The 22186-nt window shown below is 45.6% G+C and overlaps 2 protein-coding genes across 8 annotated transcripts in view; one reads left to right on the forward strand and one right to left on the reverse strand.

Annotated features, from left to right (window-relative positions):
- Nucleotides 1-22186, reverse strand: part of LOC135902476 (uncharacterized) — an 867879-nt gene that overhangs the window by 718414 nt on the left and 127279 nt on the right.
- Nucleotides 1-22186, forward strand: part of LOC135916969 (calcitonin gene-related peptide type 1 receptor-like) — a 333393-nt gene that overhangs the window by 293016 nt on the left and 18191 nt on the right. For all 8 annotated transcript variants that reach the window (XR_010569125.2, XM_070531976.1, XM_065450400.2 and 5 more), the window contains 6 exons: nt 5388-5482; nt 6619-6710; nt 7473-7617; nt 12223-12373; nt 15423-15483; nt 19934-20000. Coding sequence is in view for 7 of the 8 variants with exons in the window: in XM_070531976.1 (XP_070388077.1) it covers nt 5388-5482; nt 6619-6710; nt 7473-7617; nt 12223-12373; nt 15423-15483; nt 19934-20000 (611 nt within the window). In the remaining variant the exon portion in view is untranslated. The remainder of the gene's footprint in view (nt 1-5387; nt 5483-6618; nt 6711-7472; nt 7618-12222; nt 12374-15422; nt 15484-19933; nt 20001-22186) is intronic.

Raw genomic sequence — 22186 nt, forward strand, 5'->3', positions numbered from 1 at the left:
GCGTTCAGTCCTGGCTAATTCATGCCATCCAGTTTAATGTAATCCAGGCTAATATGCCATCCAGTTTAATGCATCATCATTAGCTTCTACCTGCAAGCACAGTCAATGAACAATATCCTCTATTAGAGTTTATTAAGAAGCCCGTAGCACCCGGCGTGTTCGCATGCTTGATATTTCAAAAGATAGTTACGTAATTCCAACTCCTAACACTTTTATTGAATACTCACATTTAGATTAATTTGAAGATGTGGCTATTCGCCACATGCCTAATGAAAGTATACGTCCTAACTCTAGCAGTCTACACGTGAAATGCTTCGCTGCACCTTAACTGAGCAACACGGCGAAGTTACCTGAAAGTGTCCTAACTCTGGCAGTCTACACGTGAAATGCTTCGCTGCACCTTAACTGAGCAGGACGGTGAAGTATCCTGAAAGTGGATTGAAGGGCTGCCACAGCAGCAAGCAGTGTCATCTTGCGATTGCTTGGTACACCGAAGAAACTGCATCGGTGGCAAGTTTGCTTGCAATATGCGTTTGTTAATGTCGTAGCGTACACGACTAGTTTCGGGATTACCTCTCAGTCATTTTAATATCAGCGGTGATCTCAGCTGGAAATCGGTTGAATCGCCAGTTTGTGCAAGGAAGCAATAACGTAGCCGTGATAAGCCTTCTTTTTTAGCCACCATTTTTCCCGATGAAGCATTTACATGCCAGCGTTGCCATTAAAGTTTATGCATAACTGCTTAGTATTAGATTTGTTGAGCGAGTAAGTATGCTAAAGTAGAAGAAAAAGAAACGTCAGAAAGGTATTATTTGTGGGCATCGTGTATTTCGTGCAAAGTAGACAAATTTTAATTAATTATGTTTCACTGATTACATGCTCTATGTTTAGCACACTCCAGGAAATTGCTCTCGTCGCGTTCGAAAGTTAGTGCGTGAACCTCGTCTCCATTTCTGAATACTCTACCTTCGCACTTCGTAATGCGTGAGTTACTGCGGGCGAATGCGCTATCCTCTATTGTTAATTCAATCGGTCACTTTGTTTAACTCGCATATTTCGCAAGGCGACGTTTAATGCTATTGCCTATCCTCTGCGAACAAATCAAAACCCTCAGCCTATATATGAGAAAGCCCGAGACACACGAAACGCCAGCGCTTACAGAGGCACATAGCACACATGGCGTAGATGCACATTGTACTGGTGCGTCTACGCGAAACTAAATGCCCCAAATAACGCCGTCTAAGGGAACAGCATGCCGGCTCGCCAAGTCGACGAGATGTGCCGAAATCCCTCGTCCGAGGGAAGACGCTACTCCAATTGTGGGCCTAGATAGCTCTTGTCTCGTGACAAACAGTGTACACGTATATCTCCTTACATCTTTGGTGTGTGTCCGCCCTGAAAGGCTCCCCGATGTTTTTCAGCCATTCTTAAAGTGTTATAGAAATAGTGTGGACTTACGACATTTCTGTGACATGAAAAAATGATAGATATGTTCATCCTTATGGAAGAAACAAGAGAGGGTGAATGACATCAATGGCTACGTCGGCATCGTCGGTAAGTGGTATGGATCCCAGGAGTGGATCTGTGGAATTGTTGGTACGGCACATGAAAGTTAATAGCACGAAAAGCAGAGACAAAGAGACGCAGCTGGACACCACGTCACTAATGCGTTCCCTAGGACGAAGCGCTGCGGTGTGGAGAGCGCGGTGGTTTCCAACCGCGTCTACCTGGCTTGTGTTTCACACCATTAGTTTTTGCAAGGCACGGATCCGTACGAGCTCAAGTGGATCTGCTTATACTCGATGCTACAGGGAGAACTGCAGGCGTGGCTACCTTTCCGAAAAACGCGGCGTCGTTTTCTCCTAACCGAAACGCATGTATGGAATGCTCATCTTATGCCACTGCTGCCGTTGGTTGCGTTGATTTAACCTTATACAGGTCCTTTTGTTCTCGCGTATAAGTGGATTCGTATATATCAGCTACATCAATAGCAGTCTCGCCTTGTGCACTCGCCACCACAGTGTCACTGGTGAAAGCGACATCCAGTTTACGGCTATAACGTTCGAATCTTGTGAAAAGCTAGGCTCCCCATAGGCTCCTGGATGCTCGTTCCGGAGAAGCTCATGACTTATTGCCGAGCGAAGACGAAATAGAACGTTACTCAGGCGTTAACGTACATATTCACGCGCGCTCTCTTACACTTGACCGTATTTTTTAACAAGCCACAATTTGAAAAAAAAATTAATAATGGGATTTTACGTGTCACAACCGCGTTCTGTTTATGAGGCACGCCGTAGTGGGAGGGCTCCGGAAATTGGGACTAGCTGGGGTTCTTCAACGTTCACCTAAATCTAGGTACACGGGGGCTTTCGTCCCCATCGAAATTCGGCCGCCGAGGCCGGGATTCGATCCCGTGACCTCGTGCTTAGCAACCTAACACCATAGCCGCAGAAATCACGGCCGGTAAGCCAGAGTCCGAGAACCTGTCACTTGCTATAGCAATCGGAGTGATAAAGAGACGATATATGCACCTACGACCAGTCATGGCATCTCAAAACTGAATAGACGATTTGTGAATATGAGCCCTGGTCTCTAGTGCTACGACGGCCTAATTGCTTTAATGGCTGTCTTACAGATGGTGTACAAATCCACACCCCAACAACTGTTGCGTCGGAGTAACAGAAACACATCTGGAAGGCTGCGTACGTTTTTGCGGGGTGCATACGCCGACAGTGATCGCAGAGACCACCTATTTTTAAAATTTTTTTTGTATATCACCGATTGTTTCCATGCCGAGACTGTCCCTCTCTCACGGCTATTGCGTAACAAAATCACTCTGCGTAGAAGAGAGAAAGGCGTCGACAACGATTTGAGACGGCCGTGGAGCGTGATCAGCCTCACCGACGAAGGGATCATGACCGAGTACGAAATCATGGGCGCCGTAATTCGTGAGCGAGAAGTTCAATTGGTCGAACACTTATATCTTTTGTAGCTTCAACAATGGAGAGAAATAGAAATATGACAGTGTCGCAGACTACAGGTTTTCGAAGGCCAGAAGTTGTTTTCAAGCGTAGGAGAAGCGCTCGTGACAAACTTTTTTTGTTTCTTTTTACAACGGCCTTTCTGCAGACGTACCGTTTTTATGGTATTGCCGTCGTGCTCGGCGAGGAACGAGAGGTTTATTATTATTGATTATCCATTTCGCTCTCTATGCCCGCTAGCGAGGATTTCTTTCTAGACACGTAGAGGACATTACAACGAATTCCCGTTCTTTCATCTAAAGACCATTGCGGGTGGCAGCTGTACTGTTGAAAAATGAAATGACTCTAAGGTAGCCTTTGTTTCTCATTTATTTATTTTTACACAGAAATTCTCTGTCGTGGAAGCGTGTGCGAAAAAAGAAAAAAAAAAGAACGCTTGTCAGCAGAAACGGCGCGCAAGTGCCTTTCTATAAGTACAGTTTTCATGAACTCCTATAACGAGTGCTTCAATTATACCACATATTACGTCCGGGCAGCACTTCTTTTTTTTTTTGCCTCACTGGTCTCTGATTTCCACCAGTGTACAGGCACTCCTTCCTGCATTGCAGAAAAGGTATCTCTTTCGTTTACGAATTATTATTCACTGTCAATAAATAGTAAGGGTGCGTTTTATTGTATAGTCAGCTACGTTCCCTTTTCTTTTAGAAAACGAGAATTTAATGACAGGCTCAGAGCACACGCGCAAGCTAATTATTGACAGCCCGCATTACGAAAAAGGGCAAACTATTCTCTCGTCGTTGGTGACCGAACACGGCATGGGCACCATCGCGTAAAACACGGTAGTGCCTTCAGGAAAGCGGTCGTGCGCTGGAATATTCAGCCGATTGAGTAAGGAGAGATATCAATTTACCCCGAACCTCAATTTGTACGTTTTTTCTTTTCTTTTCCTTGCCACCACAAGGGAGCATTGCAAAAAAAAAAGAAAACAAGCAAGAGAGAGAGAGATAAAAGCTTAATGATACGAAATGCACAGATGTCGGCTGAGGTAATACATCTCTCTATAGCCAGCTATTCTGTGCTGAGGGAAGAAGAACAGAAAAAAGAAAGAGAAGTATGACGGGTGACGAGGACCGCGGAAGGAAGATTCAAAACTTATAACGAGCAAGCCCAGACTCTAGACCCGCACTGTCTTGACGTGATAAAAAATACGGGCGACAGTGAATTCCCTCGTGTCGGCGATGTAACACGGCGTAAATTGTGAAGCTCATTTACGAAGGGCTCCCGCATTTTGCGACTACAGCATATAAGTGACGAGGACAATGTTGTGGTATGTTGTGTTTGCCGGAAAGTTGTTAATAATATGGCGCTGTCAGCTGCGAGAGCTGGCTGCTGTCGCAGTGAATGAGTTTTAGGCCCCAGATGAATCGCTGAAATCTATCGAATTCGAGTAACGGTAATTTACATTCACCTGGTTTTCTTTAACACTAAATTTTGTTAACGACTTCCGTCTAGTGACACATTAAAATGATTAACTAATCCACTGTGGGCTTGAAGGCCACTTTATTTTGTCACATTTTTGTAGTAATGGCTGGTTTGTGTGCATTCATTGCAACAAACTTGCTGTACCATACAGAACAGTTTACATAGATCTGCAGTATGTCTGCAGCACTTTCCGCTAATAAGACGAGGAGCCGCCTACGCCGTATTCCTTCGTCGACATCTCTTTTTCATCACGTCATTAAAAAAATGGCTGTGGCTTAGGTAAGGTTAAGCCCAGGATGCGAAGCATACTAGCCTTTATTTTAGTTGTTGAACCACTGCTTAGCCTGGTGAACTGCTGTTGCTTGGATATATTTGGTTCGGCTAGACGAAGAAACAACTCATGCATTACTGCTTCGCCTTCAAGAGTGGAACGCGACAGCGTTCCCGTCGACCCGCCAAGGGGTGTAAGACAATGGGCTACAGGGCAGCGACTACGCGCCCCGCATTGGACGCGGTGAGCGTCGAGCAAAGCAGCGTTCGGCGCGGCAACGAAATGTGCGCCTGAGCAAGAGACGCACGCCTTAGAAACAGCTCGTTTCTAAGGCAACACCGCATTCACTAGAGGCGCTTTTGTACCGCTTTGAAGCATCGTACTCGTGGCTCAGTGGTAGCGTCTCCGTCCCACACTCCGGAGACCCTGGTTCGATTCCCACCCAGCCCGTCTTGCAAGAGTTGAGCCAAAGCCACTTCTCCTCTGTCGTGACGTCACGGTGTCACGTGGTTTCAAGGCGACACCGCCGCGCCTGAGGAGCTGGGTTGAGCCCTCGTAATATGCTTCGCATAAAAAAGTGGTAATACAAGAATGGCAGGAAACTGATGACTACGCAACTTCATCGTTCCCGCCATTTATTCTTTGCTACGCAGAAATGTCGAAGAAAACCTGCTGGGAGAATGGCACGTGGTTCTACAGCCAAGAGTATGGCAAGGAGTACACTTTCTACGACTGCGGCTCACTAGAGGTGTGTAGCGAATATCTATATATTCTATTTTATCACATCCGTTCTCTGAACATCGTCAAGGTGTAGGCAGATTAATGGACAGAAAGGGTGCCGTCGACTTGATTGTAGCTCAATGCCATAAAAGTAGGCGACGTACCGGCTCCTTGAAAATGAAACTTCGTACTCGATGAGAAATTCGTCGTGGACCCGGGGAACCTTTCTTTAACACGATACTTTCCATCATGGGAGCCTGGAAGAACTTGGTGAAATCAGGCTTCTATCATGGTGCATGAGATCGGGAGACGGTTGATGCACCTGATAAAACGTGGATAGGCGATTAGAACGATGGGACTCACTTCGGTAGTTCTAACTATTCTGTCCAGTTTTATTAAGGGCATCATACGCCTGACTGTGCTCAGCCGATTTTCGCACTAAAGCTTTTTTAGTTAGGGTCATTTTGCTTTTAAACTGTATTTCTTATGCGTGTCTTCGTACGCGAAGCATGATGGCAGACCTGAAAGCTAACGGTACGACGCTTCCAAAAACATTACACACGCTTATCGCTTCTTATTTGAAGTCTTTGGTGGCTTATACAAGTGTTATAGCGGCTCTAAGTGTCAAACCTACTGAATTGCTCGCCATGAGAGGAGCGGAAAAAAACAAGTCATTAAATTTGGTCACATATATTTACTTTAACTATAATACACAGAGGGTGGGAACTGAATATAGGAAGTGACCGGGAAAATTCTCCATTCTAGAAGCTTGCTTTTTTTATGTGCGCTAGTGTCATTTGATAAACAAATGAGGGGAATGAACTGAAAATTCTGCATTAAATAGACCTTATGTTCTCTGGTTCAGTAATACTCATGTAACGCAGATGCGCAAAGTTAAGTGGGCAATAATGAATCCGCAAGAAACTACGCGAATATTTTATTTTACTTTACCTTCAGCTCACAGCACTCCCTGTTAATATTGCTACGAGGAACGATACTTGCGCCCATTGGCGCCCAATGAGCGACGTATGCGTTCAGGGCGTCCAGTCGTACCACTCTTGCTTGCACAAAGAGCTCAAGCACTGTTTGTGTTCCTGCCTGACATCTAACTTACTTTGTTGTGTCTTCTCAATCTTTCTCGACCGGGTGTTCACCCGACTGCAGTACCACCGCTCCATGACTATCTTCTCCATCGTGCTCCATTCCCTGTCCGTCGTCGTCCTGGTGCCCGCAATAGCCATCTTCTCCGTCTACAAGTACGTATACATTTTTTTAGCTCTATCGTGCACTATCCCAGTAAAGTAAAAGATAATCTAATCGCCACGCTTCTGTCACACCCTGGCGACGAGACTTGCGTTGCTCCGATTAAACTTGCGTATAGGCCAGGATAAGCATTGTGAAATCACCTATAGGCCGAGGTAATGTCGCGATGATTCCATTCCAGTGTCATTCCCTTTCGTGATTACACAGTGCTCCGCGCTGCGCTCAGCCTATGTTAACACCTGAATCGGCTTCTCGTGAAGGATGAGCAATAAGAATGGAAGGTAATCGACCGAAAGCAATCCTTACGTTATCCGGCCCGGCACTAGTTAACCCTTGTCACAGACCACGCCACCGGACACTGTATATATATAGGCGTCTGCGAGTTACAAGCTTGGGCTACTAACTAGGAGTTAATGTGTTCACTCTTTACGCACACGCTAGATATAAAGTTGAGGAGTGTCGCCCAATAATGAAATGCGGCTTTTAGCCTTCTTACGATATTTCATTCCGGTCACCTCGGAAGAAGACCACAGTCTGGTTGACTGACACTACCTGTAAGATAAGGACGATGATTATCGCATTGACAAGTTGTGCAAGCCATTCAAAATGCTATTCCACGTTGGTACTACCACGCTGAATACGCAGAGAAATGCCAATTTAGTATTTCGCGCAGCGCACTAAGCTCAGCTGTACACTGTCGTTACGAGCTCGTAGCGCGAATTGACCGAGCTTCTTCGTTTACGCGATGTGTGCAGGCAACTGCAAGTGCACCGCATCTCGCTGCACAAGAACTTTTGCGTCGCTATGGTGCTCTACGACATCAGCGTCATCCTTGTCGACGCTGTTTTCATACTGGACCACGTCAGCGAGGAGAAAAACATACGAGTCAACGAGAACCCGGTAAACAGACAACTCCCTCTTGCCCTCTGCGTTAGCCTCTCCGATCTCGGCCACTGAATACAAGAGGGATGCGTGCTACCAGGTGGACGTACGTGAAAGGACAGTGTGGCACGCGGGTTGCACAAATTAGTGTTCTTTATTCCAGCCGCATCACGAATGCTTGCGTAGCAAAGCAAATATTCCTACTGGTGAGGATATCAGATTGCAGATTCAATGCGCCTCAGGTAATAGTGACTTTAAGTAGCGTATTCATGGTCAGTGTTTTAGTTTTCATCTCTCTCCTTCTTTGTTCCCTCAATATCTCACATAGAGTAGAATGTCAGGTCTGTCACTAGGCTGGCACCTCCAGATATCATTAAGCTCTCTCTCTCTCTCTCTATCTCCTTCTTGAGTTAAATTGAGGTATATTATTGGATTTCACGTCTCAATGAGGGCTCCTACACGACTTGTGCAAGACCCAGTAGCGGCCACGGGACTCCGGAATGACTTCGACCGCCTAGCATTCTGTGACATTCACCTACAGCATTGTAAACGAGCATTTTTGGGTTCCGTCTCCATCAAACTGTGATAGCGACTGAGCCAACACAACGGGTGATAACGCGCCTTTTGCTTGAGCTGACGGTTGGACATAAAATATTTCAGCCCTCAAAAACAACTATTATTATTATTATTATTATTATTATTATTATTATTATTATTATTGTTGTTGTTGTTGTTGTTGTTGTTGTTGTTGTTGTTGTTGTTGTTGTTGTTGTTGTTGTTGTTGTTGTTGTTGTTGTTGTTGTTGTTGTTGTTGTTGTTGTTGTTGTTGTTGTTGTTGTTGTTGTTGTTGTTGTTGTTGTTGTTGTTGTTGTTGTTGTTGTTGTTGTTGTAAGGAAAAGTTGTGGAGGAACCCAGATAGTTTTAAAAGCGTTGCATTATATGGCTAGTCGGTAGAAAGATTCGATATATGAAGCCAGAAAACCCCTTTGACAATACAGAACGAGAATCCTTAGTTTAAGCCCATTGCGTGTGTGGTTGATAGTTGTCATCCGGAGTACAGGGACAAACGACCCATTGTCTGCGATAACAATAGATGTGCCAGCGCACAACAATCTACGAGTCCGTCCTGTTTCCCCGTTTCCCATACGCCATACGTAGAAAAGAGGCGATAAACGTAGGTCAGGAATGCCTAAGCCTATGCTAAAGGTGGGATAGCAAGCAGTATCGCACGTCCGTCACTTCAACTCAGTCCTCCAGCCGGTCTGCACCGACGTGAAGCGTCTCTTCTGTGTCGGTTATGCCATGGAGTTGCCTTCACGAATGCCTACTCAGCACTAATTGGAATGGCTGATAGTCCTGCATGTGATGTTTGCGGATGCGAGGAGAACGTTGACCACTTATAGTGCCATTGTCCTCAATTTCAAGCACAAAGACAATCTTTGTCCAACACATTGAGGAAATTAGATGACCGTCCTCTGAGTGAACAGACAATACTAGAGCCCCGCCCCGACCGGTCATCGGCTCAGAAGGCAGTGAAGGCACTTTTGCGCTTTCTCAGAACTTCTGGTTTGCACGAGCGGCTTTGACTCAAGTGCTGTCCGTACACGTATCTACACCTTCTCTCTCCCTTCTCTCTCTTCCCCTTCTCCCATCCCCCAGCGTAGGGTAGCCAACCAGACTATTGACTGGTTAACATCCCTGCCTTCCTCTCTCTCTCTCTCTCTCTCTCTCTCTCTCTCTCTCTCTCTCTCTCTCTCTCTCTCTCTCTCTCTCTCTCTCTCTCTCTCTCTCTCTCTCGCTCTCTCTCTCTCCCCTCGCCAACACCCGGCCAGTGAGGATTACAGGTGACTAAAGGAGACCCAAAACAAGAGGATGAGCCGCTCGTGCATTAATTGCGCACGCGCGCACAGCCGTCCTCCCTCCGCTGCCTATGACGGCATAAACGCATTGGTTATGCCGCACCGGGAAACGCGCAATCAAATTAAGCGCAACCTCTCGGAACGGGAACTGCCGAAGATATGCGCTGCATTGTATGGCGGTCACCGGGTGCTGTGGAACGTATATGTTCGGTACCGCAAACCGTGTGCATCTCTCTGCACTCGCTCACCGCTCATATGCAGGGTGTTCCGGCCAACTTTAGCCAGAGTTTTAATATATGTGAATGCCACGTAGTTAGACAGAACCAAGGTAATATTGTTTGCCGTCGCTTGGAGCTGCGCAAATTATTTTTCTTCATTCCGCCCAATTAGATAATTAGTTTTAATAGATTAATCAACTTCTCGAATATAATAGTTAGATTAAGAGTGTCAATGAGAAAATCGTAGAGCGACATGAAAAACTACCTTTACATATTTCTGTTTTTAAGTATGTGCTACATAAAAGTGTTTTTCTGAGTGTGAAAGAAGCCCGAAAATACACGCAAAATTGCCGCGTGACTGGCCACTCGAGGCACTTTGCGTGCATTCGCGGTCTTCCTTCACGCTCGGAAAAACATTTTTTTGTAGCACGTATTGAGAAACAGAAAGATGTAACGGTAGTTTTTCATGCCGCTCTACTATTTTCTCATTGACACTTTTAATCTAACTATAATATTCGAGAAGTTCATTAATTTATTAAATCTAATTATCTAATTAGATGGAATAAAGAAAAATAATTTGCGCATCTCCGAGCGACGGCAAACAACAGTACCTTGGTTCTGTCTAGCCACGTGGCATTCACATGCTTTTAAACTGCTAAAGTTCGCTGGGACACCCCATATAAATAAATCCACACGAAACACGTGTAACCTAGGCTGTATAGCATCTGTCAAAGCTTTTAACTTAAAGCGATTCCTATCTCTGTGCAGGCAGCGTGAACAATATATAAAATGATATACGTGACGGCAAATTACAATTGCACTTCCGGGTATTTCATTGGTTTTCTCCGTTGGTGGTGGCTCGTCGTAGAAAGAAATCATTAAGACTTTTGGTTCGAAGCTTTGAGTTCGCCGGCGTCGTTAATTCGCACGTGGCGCACTCAACTTCTATGAGGTGGAGGAGCAATTAGATTTGTCTCTGCGTAACACATAATACGTTAGTCCCACTGCCGCGGCGGCACTTCCGGTTACCGTGATGTTGAAACAACATGGCAGCGCTCAGACGACCAAAACCACCTGCTTCGAACTGAATTCACGCCTGATACTTTATCCTCGTCGTAACAAGGAATAATCGATGAATGAATGCCGAGAACGCAGAGGGCGAAAATATCACGCTGGGAACGGAATATTAGCGAAATGTTGCCGTCGCATATTTTTTTTTATAGGAGGGTTATTAACTCAGGGAATACGGAGGTTTGGGATGCAGGCGAACAAGAATAATTAAATTAGTGAAAAAAGTCCCTCCTGGACTTTCCGTCATAATTGAAATAAGCTATTTGTTTTGACTCTGCAAGCTCTAGAGGGACAGCACCACGGTAGGACAGTGGCTTCATTTTTACCTAGCAGATGGCGCCACAGCATTAGCTAAAACTATCATGGAAAATGTTGTGTTACGTAGTCTGCATTATTGGAGAATGAATTTTCCGGTTCATCGCTTCCCGATTCAAGATACATTTCTCTCTTGTGTGTTTTCCTTCTTTTTTTCCTGCAACAGCAGTTAGGCGGTCGGAACTGTTAGCTCGGTCCCTGCATGTGCCTTTTTCGTTCCGGTGACAATCACGTCGAAGAAAAAGAAAACTGCCCACCACATCGAAGAAGGAAATCCAACCCAATCCATCCGAAGCCTGCCAATCAATCCAGCGCGGCCAGTCTCCCTCGTAGGAACGAGCCATGTGTTGAGGCCATAACAACAACAACAATCCTCTCCTCGGGGCTACATGCCAAATTTCTCAGGAACCAACAACAAGAAACTATTGCTATGCTGGTGATGTCTAGGCCACTGTACCCGCGTTGCGGTAATTCAAGCCCCAAGCAGACTTACTTGCTTATAAAGCACAAAATTTGACCCACATAGTAGTGCCAGTGAGAAGTGAATGCGTCCCTGTTCTGCGTAAAAGCAAGAAAGTACGACACACTGTCCGTGTATATGCTAAAGTTGGTTCATAGGTATCATAGTCCGATGATGTTACACACGGATGGTCAAGAAACCACGTGCAAAGCAGCCAAATAAGCGCTTGCGCACTTAAAGCTTTGCCAATACTGCCACTGGGCTTCGAACTCTGGAGAGGGACACGCTAACCACTGCGATATCGTGCGAAATTCGCGCTTGGTAATTTGTGAAACGTCTAGCGCCCTCACATGGACCCTGAAAGCGCTGCGCTCTTTGCATGTAACTCCGATGTAACAAAACAACAGCGCAGCGGCCGAGGTTGTGTGCATCGCAAAGAAGATCTTTAAAAAAAATGGTGCTCTCAGCTGGGAGAGCCTGCTGCTGTCGCAGTAGAGAAATTGAGAGCTACAGAAATCGCTAAAGTCTACTGTTGCTTTTTTTTTTTCTTTCGCAAAACAAATCAAGTTCCTTAGCATGCTTTTCGTCGTTATTGGTGTGAAGTCATATTACGCGGACAAATCTCCATGCCCCGGCTTAGGCACACGTTCGAGGGCAGTTATGCGCGACTTATCCTCCGTGTCGGCGTGTTTGCATGCAGAACCTCTGCAAGGTGCTCTACACCCTCTCTCGCTACTTCCGGCTGTGCCAGTACGCGTGGATGTTCTGCGAGGGCTTCTACCTGCACAAGCTGATCGCCTCCGCATTCGCCGAGCAGAAGTCGCTGCTAGTCTTCTACGTCATTGGTTGGGGTAAGAACGGTCAAAGCATCCGCTCCTTTTTTTTCCCCTATTTGCGAATCACTTCTCCCTGTTCGCATCAAACATTTAATCATGAAACTGAATTTTCAGAGCCTGATACCGCGAGGTGGGAGGGAGGGGGGGGGGGAGTGTAGCTATTAGATCTGCAAATTTCACAAAAACAATTTGGCAACCTCTATTTAAGCATAAAACCAGGTTTACCCCAATTTTTCACTCCATTCGGGCATTGTAAAAGAACTTACTCGTAGTTTTTTGTCCCCAAAATGGTTTCACCTCGGAAACCAGGGGCGAAATTTCAAAATCTTTTTGGCAACAGCCATTTCCCATTGGCCAGCCACCTTCCCTAAAGGTATGTCGAACGTGATATCACGATCTCCTGGCACCGGATTTCAGGAACAACTCCACCTTAAGAAATTTGGGAACACGGGCCCTTCTCTCCAAGTGGCAGCACAAAGAGGGAACTCAAGCGTCCAAGTCGTGGTCTTCGTAATGAATATAAACAAGTAGCTCTCTCTGTCACAAAGAACACTTGAGAACTGTCACATATTGGTCACCTTGCTAATGCTAATTACCAAGGTGCGTTAAGGTGAAACTGCCATCCAACAAACCTCTTTCTACTCACAGTATTACCTTTCTCTCATCGTCACCCTCGTCGTAGTTTAATGATTGGCGACGCACTTTTAAGCTGCAAAAAAAACTGCTCTTGGCGTTGATGATCTGGTATACCTCTCATAGACCGCCGCCAAAGCGCCAATTCATTTTTTTTAGGGCAATCGGACTTGAGGAGCGCTTGTGATTGAACATTCGTTCGTGGGTGCGCCCACAATGGCTCTTCTTCTTTTTCGTTCCTTTTTATATTTTTCCCCTTTTCCCGTTTGTGAGATAGCCTACCAGGCCTTGGTTAACCTCCCGGCCTTTCTTTCTTCTCTCTCTCTCTCTTTCCCTCACACACACACACACGCACAAACACACACAACCCGTGGGCGATCATTGCCCGGAGGTTGCCGCCTTGTTCGCACTCGGACATAGTTTGACACAAAGAGGCAGCTCACCGCTTGAAGATTCAGAAAAGTTGCGTTGTAGCAGGCTAGTAACATTCATTATCCTTTACAGCGCCAGCGATTATCCTGTTGCTTCGTTCGCGCAGTAAGTAATGATGCAGGTGTGCCAACTCGCCCAGCTAGCTACCGTACTTTAGTAAGTTTGACGCCAACACTCCTTTATTCAGGCTTTGAATTCGCTTATATAGCGCAGAGTAGCTCATACCTCGGCGCTTCTCAGAGTGCTGACTTTGTAATACCCGCACCTAGTTCCACATCAAGGAAAACTAGGGCAACTCGTTCGCCTTCATATCTCGCCATGGAGATTACATTTGCGCAAAAAAAGACAATGAAATGTTATTTTAGTTATAACGTAATTACTATAGTAATCAATTATTCAGCGATTCGTTTGATCACCTGTCAATAACTTAAAGCTCGCTTTAACGTATCAAAAATGCTATTATTATAGACTATGCGTTAAATTTCTCGTGCTTAAATCAGAATTGTGAGGTATCGAAATGGTGTAGCATATATGATACGTTAAGCATTAGAGAGCCAACCTTGAAGTAACTAAGTGAATTACCAGAAAGCAAAGTATTTTATTCCGTTAAAGACAATGAATCTTAAGGAATTTGCGTTTGTTGCCCGTGACAGCAATGTGCTATTAGTCCATCTGCATTAATGGCATACTTTTTATTCTTTTGCGGCCAAGGAACAAAGCAGCAAAGCGGTTAACAAGCAAGAAGGCAGTTAACTGCACAACGAATTATATTCTCGAACATACTGAAAGCTCCGCGATTGCCCAGTGACACTGACATCGAAGTTATTCGGAAGAACATAATTTTTTACTGGCAAGTTTGTTTTCCTGTGCGAACAAGACTGCTCAAGCCATATGACGGGGCAAGGTGAAGTCGTATGACTGGAACGGTATAAACATCTAACGCTGTTACAATTATGTTACCTCGTCTCGGCTTTTCCTGCTGTTGTTATTGAGCCAGCTGTATTGCACCCGTTTTGTCTTTCGTTTATTCAGAATTTCAAAAGAGAGAGAAGGCATTCCAAAAAGAAAAGGCAGCGGAACGAGGTTGGTAATGAAAGCTAGAGCTCCTCTGCAGCTAATCTGCAGCTCCTCACGCGCGCCAGTGCGAGGCTCCTTCTCACCTGCATAATACCTTCTTTCGAATATTCAGTAGACTAAGCCCACTATGCCAACAATATCACATCGGTACCGCTAAAAATATTGTATGCTAATAAGCTATCCTCGTTCCTTTGTTGCCCACTCAGAGAAATAAAAATTCTTGGACACTGGCCTCAGCGCTAGCGGCTATACGAAGGTGATGCTGGGTTACTTATAAAAGATTGGAGATTTTGCGGCCAATGGGGGACTGTGCGACGCTGTGTCATGTTGTACATCTCTAATGCACAATTTTGTCCCAACTTTCGCACCCTTTTTCTCAGTACAGGATATAGCCAGCCGGAGATATCCTATTGTTAACCACATTGTTCTTTCTTTACTTTTCTCTTTCCTCTCTCCCTCTCGCTCTCTTAGTCTTGTCTCTTTGGAATTTCATCTTTGGAGCGCTTGCGCGAACTCGTAAAGTGTCATATGCATAAAACTGAGCAGTAAGTCGAGTGCGACTAATGACTTTCCCGACTTAGAACGCAGTGCATTCCCAAGACGCAAAGCATCAAAACGGCAACACACAGATGGGATCCAGATATTTCGCCACACCTGACTGGAAAACGTCCAGTCCTGGCAAGACGGCGATTTCGCCCGCTCCTCTGAGGAGCGCGTCTTGATAGGCCGCCGCCTTGTCCTGTCTATTTTCGTCAACCGCGGCCACCACGCGAAAACAACCTTCTTGCGCTGCGGCAGCGCGTGCGTACACTCTTGTCCATGTTGTTGTTGTTGTCCTGCTGCTTGATTTCTTTTTTTATACTTTGTGTCACCGAAGACAGACAGCCCGCACGTAATTGCACGTCTTTTTACATACATCCAGGTTGTCCCGCTATTTTCGTCAGCATCAGCGCCGTCCTGCGAGCGGTGCGTATTGGACACCCGTAAGTTGATGCAATCAGAAATTTGAGGCTTTGCATTTGTATTGCTTCTTCTTTTACTTCTTTGTTTAGTCCAGATTGCCGTGTCTATATTCGCTGGCCTTGTATTGCTCCTAGTTAGGGCTCGATGTTCTTCACTATGCGTGATTGCGTCTCTGCGGCTACTCGACGGAACGTTAAGTCTGACTAATAGAACGTTATCGCAGGTGTCACCGCTTTACCCTCGTTTGTTTGTTACACGTGTACCACGTGGCATTTGTTTGCTTTTGTTGTTTGGTTGGTTGGTTGTTGGTTAATACTCTTCTTGCTCCTTGAATGGTAGCTGGAACTTTATAATATGTCATCGTGTCAACAAAATCTATAAACAAATGTATCGAATCTCTTGTAAATTCAAGCCATCTCGGCAACGAACCATAACAGCCTAAACAATAGCGCGTATTGTCCTCACGGAAATGGAAGTGGCGCATTTAGAACTAATTACTTTCATAAAACAAATCTAAAAAACTATGGCTTATCTAAAGGTCACCGAGTTCAAATACACTATTTTAACAAAAGGGCAGCTTTTATCTTGATAGTTTAAAAGTCTTTCTTTTAAATGTAGCAGCTTCATAAATATCTCGACCAAATTGCTTTGATTCGGTTGAAAGTCAAGTCCAAGATTATTATTCGGCCAGCAGGAATCACGAAACAGCCATCTGTTGTATTTTTCAGGATAGATCATTATTGCCGTAGTCAGAAATCTTGTGAAAATGTTTGAGTTCGAGATAAAATAAGTTTCACTAAATTTCCAAAGCGTAACCGCTAATAAACGCACTCTTCGTCTGTTCCCATTAGGAATGCAAAATAAGCGTCGCATGTTCTTCCGGGCTTTTCCTCCAAATTATACGCCTTTCAATTGTTATTGAGCAATATGATTGAAAAGAGAATAGCCACTCCCTGAAAGGATCTATTTGACACGTCGTCTTGTGTTTAATCAAGGCACACCGCGGACTCAGGAACTTCGTGCGATCAGCTCGCTGGTCCTGTTTTAATCAAGTCAGAATCAATGTAGAACATCAAAGAAATGATACCAGGCAGACTTTCGTCAAGATTTCTTTCATTGTTTCGAATGTGTTGCTTGTGAGGCAAATTAACCAGCGAGGCAAGGAAGGTGTCTAAATAAATGTTCTGTGTTCGTTTTCATACCCCAACAGGGAGGACTCTAGGTAAGTGCACAGGCGAAGCGAAGTAGTTCCCGGGCTCCCTTAACTAGTTAACATCCCTGACCTGCCTGAAGCTATGTTTCCATGCATCTTGTCGGGGTTGCATGTTCTACGTGCAAGGCTTGGACCTAGTGAAAAGCCATAAAGCATTAAATGTAGATGTGCATCCTCTCTTTATGCCTGACTTAAAAGTTCTTGCTTCTTCGCCTGGTTCGTTTGTTGTGTTTTAATGTGTATGACGGATGGTGTTCGCTAGTCTTTTACTCTAATGCGCATAACCTAATTTTTCTCTTAACTTTCGAAAAAAAAAATCTCTGATTAATGTTGGTTGAATTCAGCCAACATAAATCAGAGATTTTTTTTTCATAAATCATAAATAAATCAGAGATTCAGAGAATCAGAGAATCAGAGCTTAAGCTTACGGAATGCGAAGAAACATATTCGTTGTTTCAAGGGCTGCTTAACGTCCAAAGCAGGCGAATCGTTGCCTGAATTTCGCGTTTACGGAACACTTAGGGGTAGTAAACCAAGCAGCATTATGTTGCATTAGAAGTAGCGCAGAGAAGGCGTCTTTAATAAACAAGCCGAAAAAAAGATATCATGAGCCATTCCCCACTGTGAAGGTGGATGAGCAGCGAAGCTGTGTTGCACACGACTAAGAGGTGACACAGAACTTTTACCAAAGATGCAAAAACACTTATTGTCTTGATCGGTGGTCATCGTAACGAAAGGCACTCACGCACATTTATTTTTATGCATCCGCATCCCTTGGTGATATACATTCGTTATATGCATTCGTGTTTTCATTTCGCGATATATTGAGGCAAAGAACTTGAAGCTCAACAGCACCAACATTTCGGATAGTTGGTTATGCATAGCAGATCACTGTCAAGCGCGCAAAACGAAGGACAAAGGGAGGAATAGACAACACAGGCGCTTGTGTTGTCTACTCCTCCCTTTGTCCTTGGTTGTGCGCGCTTGACTGAGATCTGCTAAAAGAATTCGAGACCGAAATCACCGCACGGACTGGCAGTGGGCCAGTGCCGTCAGCGCCTCTGCATAGAGAGGGGCGGTATGGGAACGCTGGCATGATGAGCGGCAGAGCATCCAGCTGTGGTAGAGGACGACGACGATCGCGCGAGCAGTGGCACGAGCCTTTGCTGATGATGATATTTTTGCTCAGATTTAGTTGATGGGCACGAAAAATGCGCAGAACCCTAGCTATAAACAGCTTCGCTGTAATACGCTTTGCCTTCGTTGTCATGTAGAAGAAATGCAAGAGTGTTTAGTCTTCTGTAGTTGCGTAACCTTGGCAGTAGATTCGAGCTATTCTCTGAAGCGTTGTAGAAAGAAAACAGAGAAGAGATAGACGTCAATGAAATATGCAATGGCCGTTCAAGTACGTGACGCGTCGGGCGCTCGTGATGCGCCTGTCAAGTTACCAACGGCGTCACAAGATCTAACTGAAAAAAAAGTATGGGTTTTTACCTGCCAAAAGCACTTTTTGATTATAAGGCACGCCGTAGTGGAAAACTCCGGGAATTTTGACCACCTGGGGTTCTTTAAGGTGCAATTAAATCTAAGTACACGGGTGTTTTCGCATTTCGCCCCCCATCGAAATGCGGCAGCCCTGGCCGGGATTTGATCCCGTGACCTCGTGCTCAACAGCGAAACACCATAGCCACTGAGCAACCACGGCGAGTGAGATCTAACTGAATAAACGGTAATTGAGTCTCTTTCGCTGCATGACATCAGCATAGAGATAGCAGCCCGGGCAGAGATACAATGAAGGAATAGATTCGATTCCCAGTTACGTGTCGACGAATTAACCATGGGGCTTCATTTGTAAAGTAGAAGACTATGCCGCTCTGGGAACTACGTTGTGCGTCCTTGCGCTACAGCTCGAGAAGGTGCTCTGGCATTACGCTTACATTGCCGTTAAAAGGGGCAAACTATTTTGAACGAAATAGCATTGCCTGTTTCTTGAAATAGTGCTTTCAGCCATGTGGACTGCTTGGTACTAAATGTAGTAACATTGTAGATAGTTAGGTCAGATTAAGCAATAATTAAATGTTCGTCTATTCTTATTACACTGTTTTTTATTAATGTCTAAAACAGTGTTTGTTTTGTTCATGTTCGTGCCTATGGTACATCGTAATAATGCCCTTTTTTTATCGCTTCTCGATAGTGACCTGATAGCACAGAATGTAAAAGTGACAAAGAAACAGGATAAGTCTTTCACCCAAGGATAACAGCACATTGATAATACAATGCAGTAATGCTATCACACTGTCGCTGAATGTTCAGCGATTGCTGTACTGGTGAACATGGTCAGTACAGCCGGAACGGAATAGTTAGGTTAACATAGAAAGCACACAGACACAGGTTGCACTCTGACGTTCTGTCACAGAGACGTAATCAGATCGAACGACGCGATGTACTTTACCCTGCATGGAGAAATGATCGTTGCATGCAGACGTACGTGTTTCGTGCCGCTATATATTGCTGAAGCTTAAAGGGACTCTAAAGAGGAACATATTTCTCACTTTATTAGCAAAGTGCGCACTGTTCATTAATACTAATAAAGCCACTATTACCGAGAGAGAAAGCTTCGTAAGCCTGAAAAACGCAGAAAAAAGAGGGACTGGTGGTGACGACGCCTTGATCTTACTGCACTAACTAGCCGTGATGTCACAAACCATGACGACGTCTGCTCGGGCATAGTTAACTTTCTGCCGGTAAAGGTGGAACCACATTGTGTTCTAAAAAAACCAGACATAACACTCAGCAAGCTTCAACATTTACTGATGAGCCACAATGACCCAAATTTTAAAAAGAAAGAACTTTAATATTCACGACATCACACTGACATATCGGTACCGCTCTCTATGTACGAGATTAAAACAATGAAAGCTTCTCCATAATTTGTTTTCATATAATAAAAAATTTATTAATGAATCAATTACCGCGACATTAACGAAAATAAAGTTTTAGAAGCCAACCTTATCAGTTTAGTTGACTGGTAGTCTTTCTCTTTGGTGTCTCCTTTAAGGTGGTGTTTACGTTTGCATGATTTTTCGTCCTGGCATGTCTCTACGCGTGATCACTTCGCACTTTGTTTGGCGCTCAAGCGATTCTCTTACCAACGCGCACCAGTGCTTCATATATAGTCTGCATGCGCACGAGAGGCCGATCGGTCGTTTTCGAAACCGCTCACAGTTCACTTGACCAATACTGTTTTGTCAACGCAGTTGCTGGATGGATAACGTCGAAGGATACAACTGGATTACACTGGCTCCAGGTCTCTTCTGCCTGTTTGTAAGTCTTGCCTTCCTGTCGATGCCTGTACGCTAAAAGCAGATTCCAACTTTCATAGTTCTCAGTACTAGCAGCGGACCGGATGAATGGATTGAATATGGCGGGCGACACTTTTCTGCACGATGAATATACGTAGTTGTGTAGCGCTACTTCTATACTGTCACGTGACACTATAGTGCCTCTCTGAAAGTATCAGCTTATATGTGCCCTTGTTTCGTCAGCGCGCTTATTTTGTCTAGCCCTTTGAGACCAAATCTATAGCATCTCGAATCAGCGACAGCTCACTTATTTCGTTTCGCAGCTAGCACTTTGAGATGCTTCCGAAAGGGGCGCCTGTGCTTGCATGCCTGTGTGACACTGCACGGACATTCGCAACAGGCCCATTTTACTCAGTTTTTTCCTGGTGGCAGCTAGCGCTTTGAGACGCTGTGGGACATATTGCGCTGCCTTTGGGATCGGCTCAGGTCATAATGGAATAGGCTCTAACATTTCTTCTGCGGCGTAAAATCAACCAGTCATCATGTCGTTGCCTTGCTGTTGGCGTCAGACACGCACATACACGCACTCATGCAAACATCTCGGTCCATCTGTTAACTCACTGCATAATCCCAAAAGATGCTAGCTTTGCATAACATCGATTTTCGCAGCTCCTGGTATCTGCGCAATTTCTTTATCATAAGTCTAAGAGACACTGTGCTCAGTGCGCTTAGCCAGCGGACTCATCGCGGCACTCCACGGCGGCCGCGGCATCTACGCTACGTAGCAGAGCGCAGCCGCATGCAACTGTAGTGAGTACGGGTATGGTGTAGCACGGGAAGCGCTGCAATGGCTTTCTGCACGACAGAGCTTGAGTGCGCGCTCGCGCTCGTATGGTACAGTCTGTCCTTGCTGCGTGCGGAGACCGCCTTTGTCCTTCACTAGCCCGACTGACGGATAGTGGCCACATCCGATTTGCGCATTTTTTGAAGCGCTATCGATTAGTCTGTCAACGCGTCTAACCAGCAGCTGTCAGGAGCGAGCGCGGGCTGGTAAGCGTGCGTGTGGTCTGACGTTAAGTTCCGCGTGGTTCCAAGCTGCTTGAGCGTTCAAAAATAGTCGATATTAGCGCTAATATAACGAAACGTGCGCGATAATAACGAAACGTGCGCCGGAGCAAGCGGAACGAACCAAAGAACTCGGTGTCTCGGAGGGGCAAACGATCTACGCGAGCCAAACGTCGTGATCGGCACGGACAGCCGGGCCGCGACGCGCCATGAAGCCGGACGCGATCATGGGGCTGACGCCTCGATGGGATCGTCCTCTATCTCGCTTGGTAGCACCATGCAGACGCAAGACTTCTCGCCAGCAGCACGACACACCTCGCGGGGGACACTTTCCCACCAGACGCGCTTTGGCGCAGCGATCACGTCAGAGGCGTCCCTCATCGGACGTGATGTTCTGTGAGCGGAAAGAGGAGCCGCGTCGCCTAAACACGAGGGTTGGAGTGACGCACGCTGGGAGTTGGAAGGGGAGAGAGCGAGAAAACGTATTAAACCAAGGGTATTGGGGCATCCTTGCACTGGTCCCCGCACGGCCCCAATGCGCTCAAACGAGACGAAGGGGAGGAGCGGACGAGTGACACGCCACTTCTCGGGGCAGCGCCGTACATTGCGAGGAGGGGTCTTCTGTGTTTGCCGCAAGATGGCGCTGCGTGTGCGCCAAGCGCAGAAGAAATGCAGTGGAAACGTACTTCGCTACTCGTTTAACTGCGACTTCTGTAATTTACATGCTCATAATTACCGATATACACCGCAGTATAACTTTCTACGGCACGTTTCTAAGGCAACACCGCATTCACTAGAGGCACTTTTGTTCCGCTTTCAACCATCGAACTCATGGCTGAGTGGTAGCGTCTCCGTCTCACGCGGCGGAGACCCTGGTTCGATTCCCAGCTAGCCAATCTTGCCAGTTGCCTTTATTTATGAATTGCTTCCGGGATTTTTTCGCTCACGGCCAACGCCACCGACATCAGCTTTTCTGCGACACGAGCTCCTTAACGCTGTCGCGTTAATAAATGTGCACAATAACAATAAGAAGCGTACTGGTCCAAAACACCCTTCTGGATTTACGTCAGCTATTGTCCAATAAGAGCCGCGAATGGGAATTCGCTTTATTACAAAATAAAGCGTCCAGAAGTGAATGAGGTA

This window comes from Dermacentor albipictus, chromosome 1, assembly GCF_038994185.2.
Source record: "Dermacentor albipictus isolate Rhodes 1998 colony chromosome 1, USDA_Dalb.pri_finalv2, whole genome shotgun sequence".
NCBI lineage: Eukaryota > Metazoa > Arthropoda > Arachnida > Ixodida > Ixodidae > Dermacentor > Dermacentor albipictus.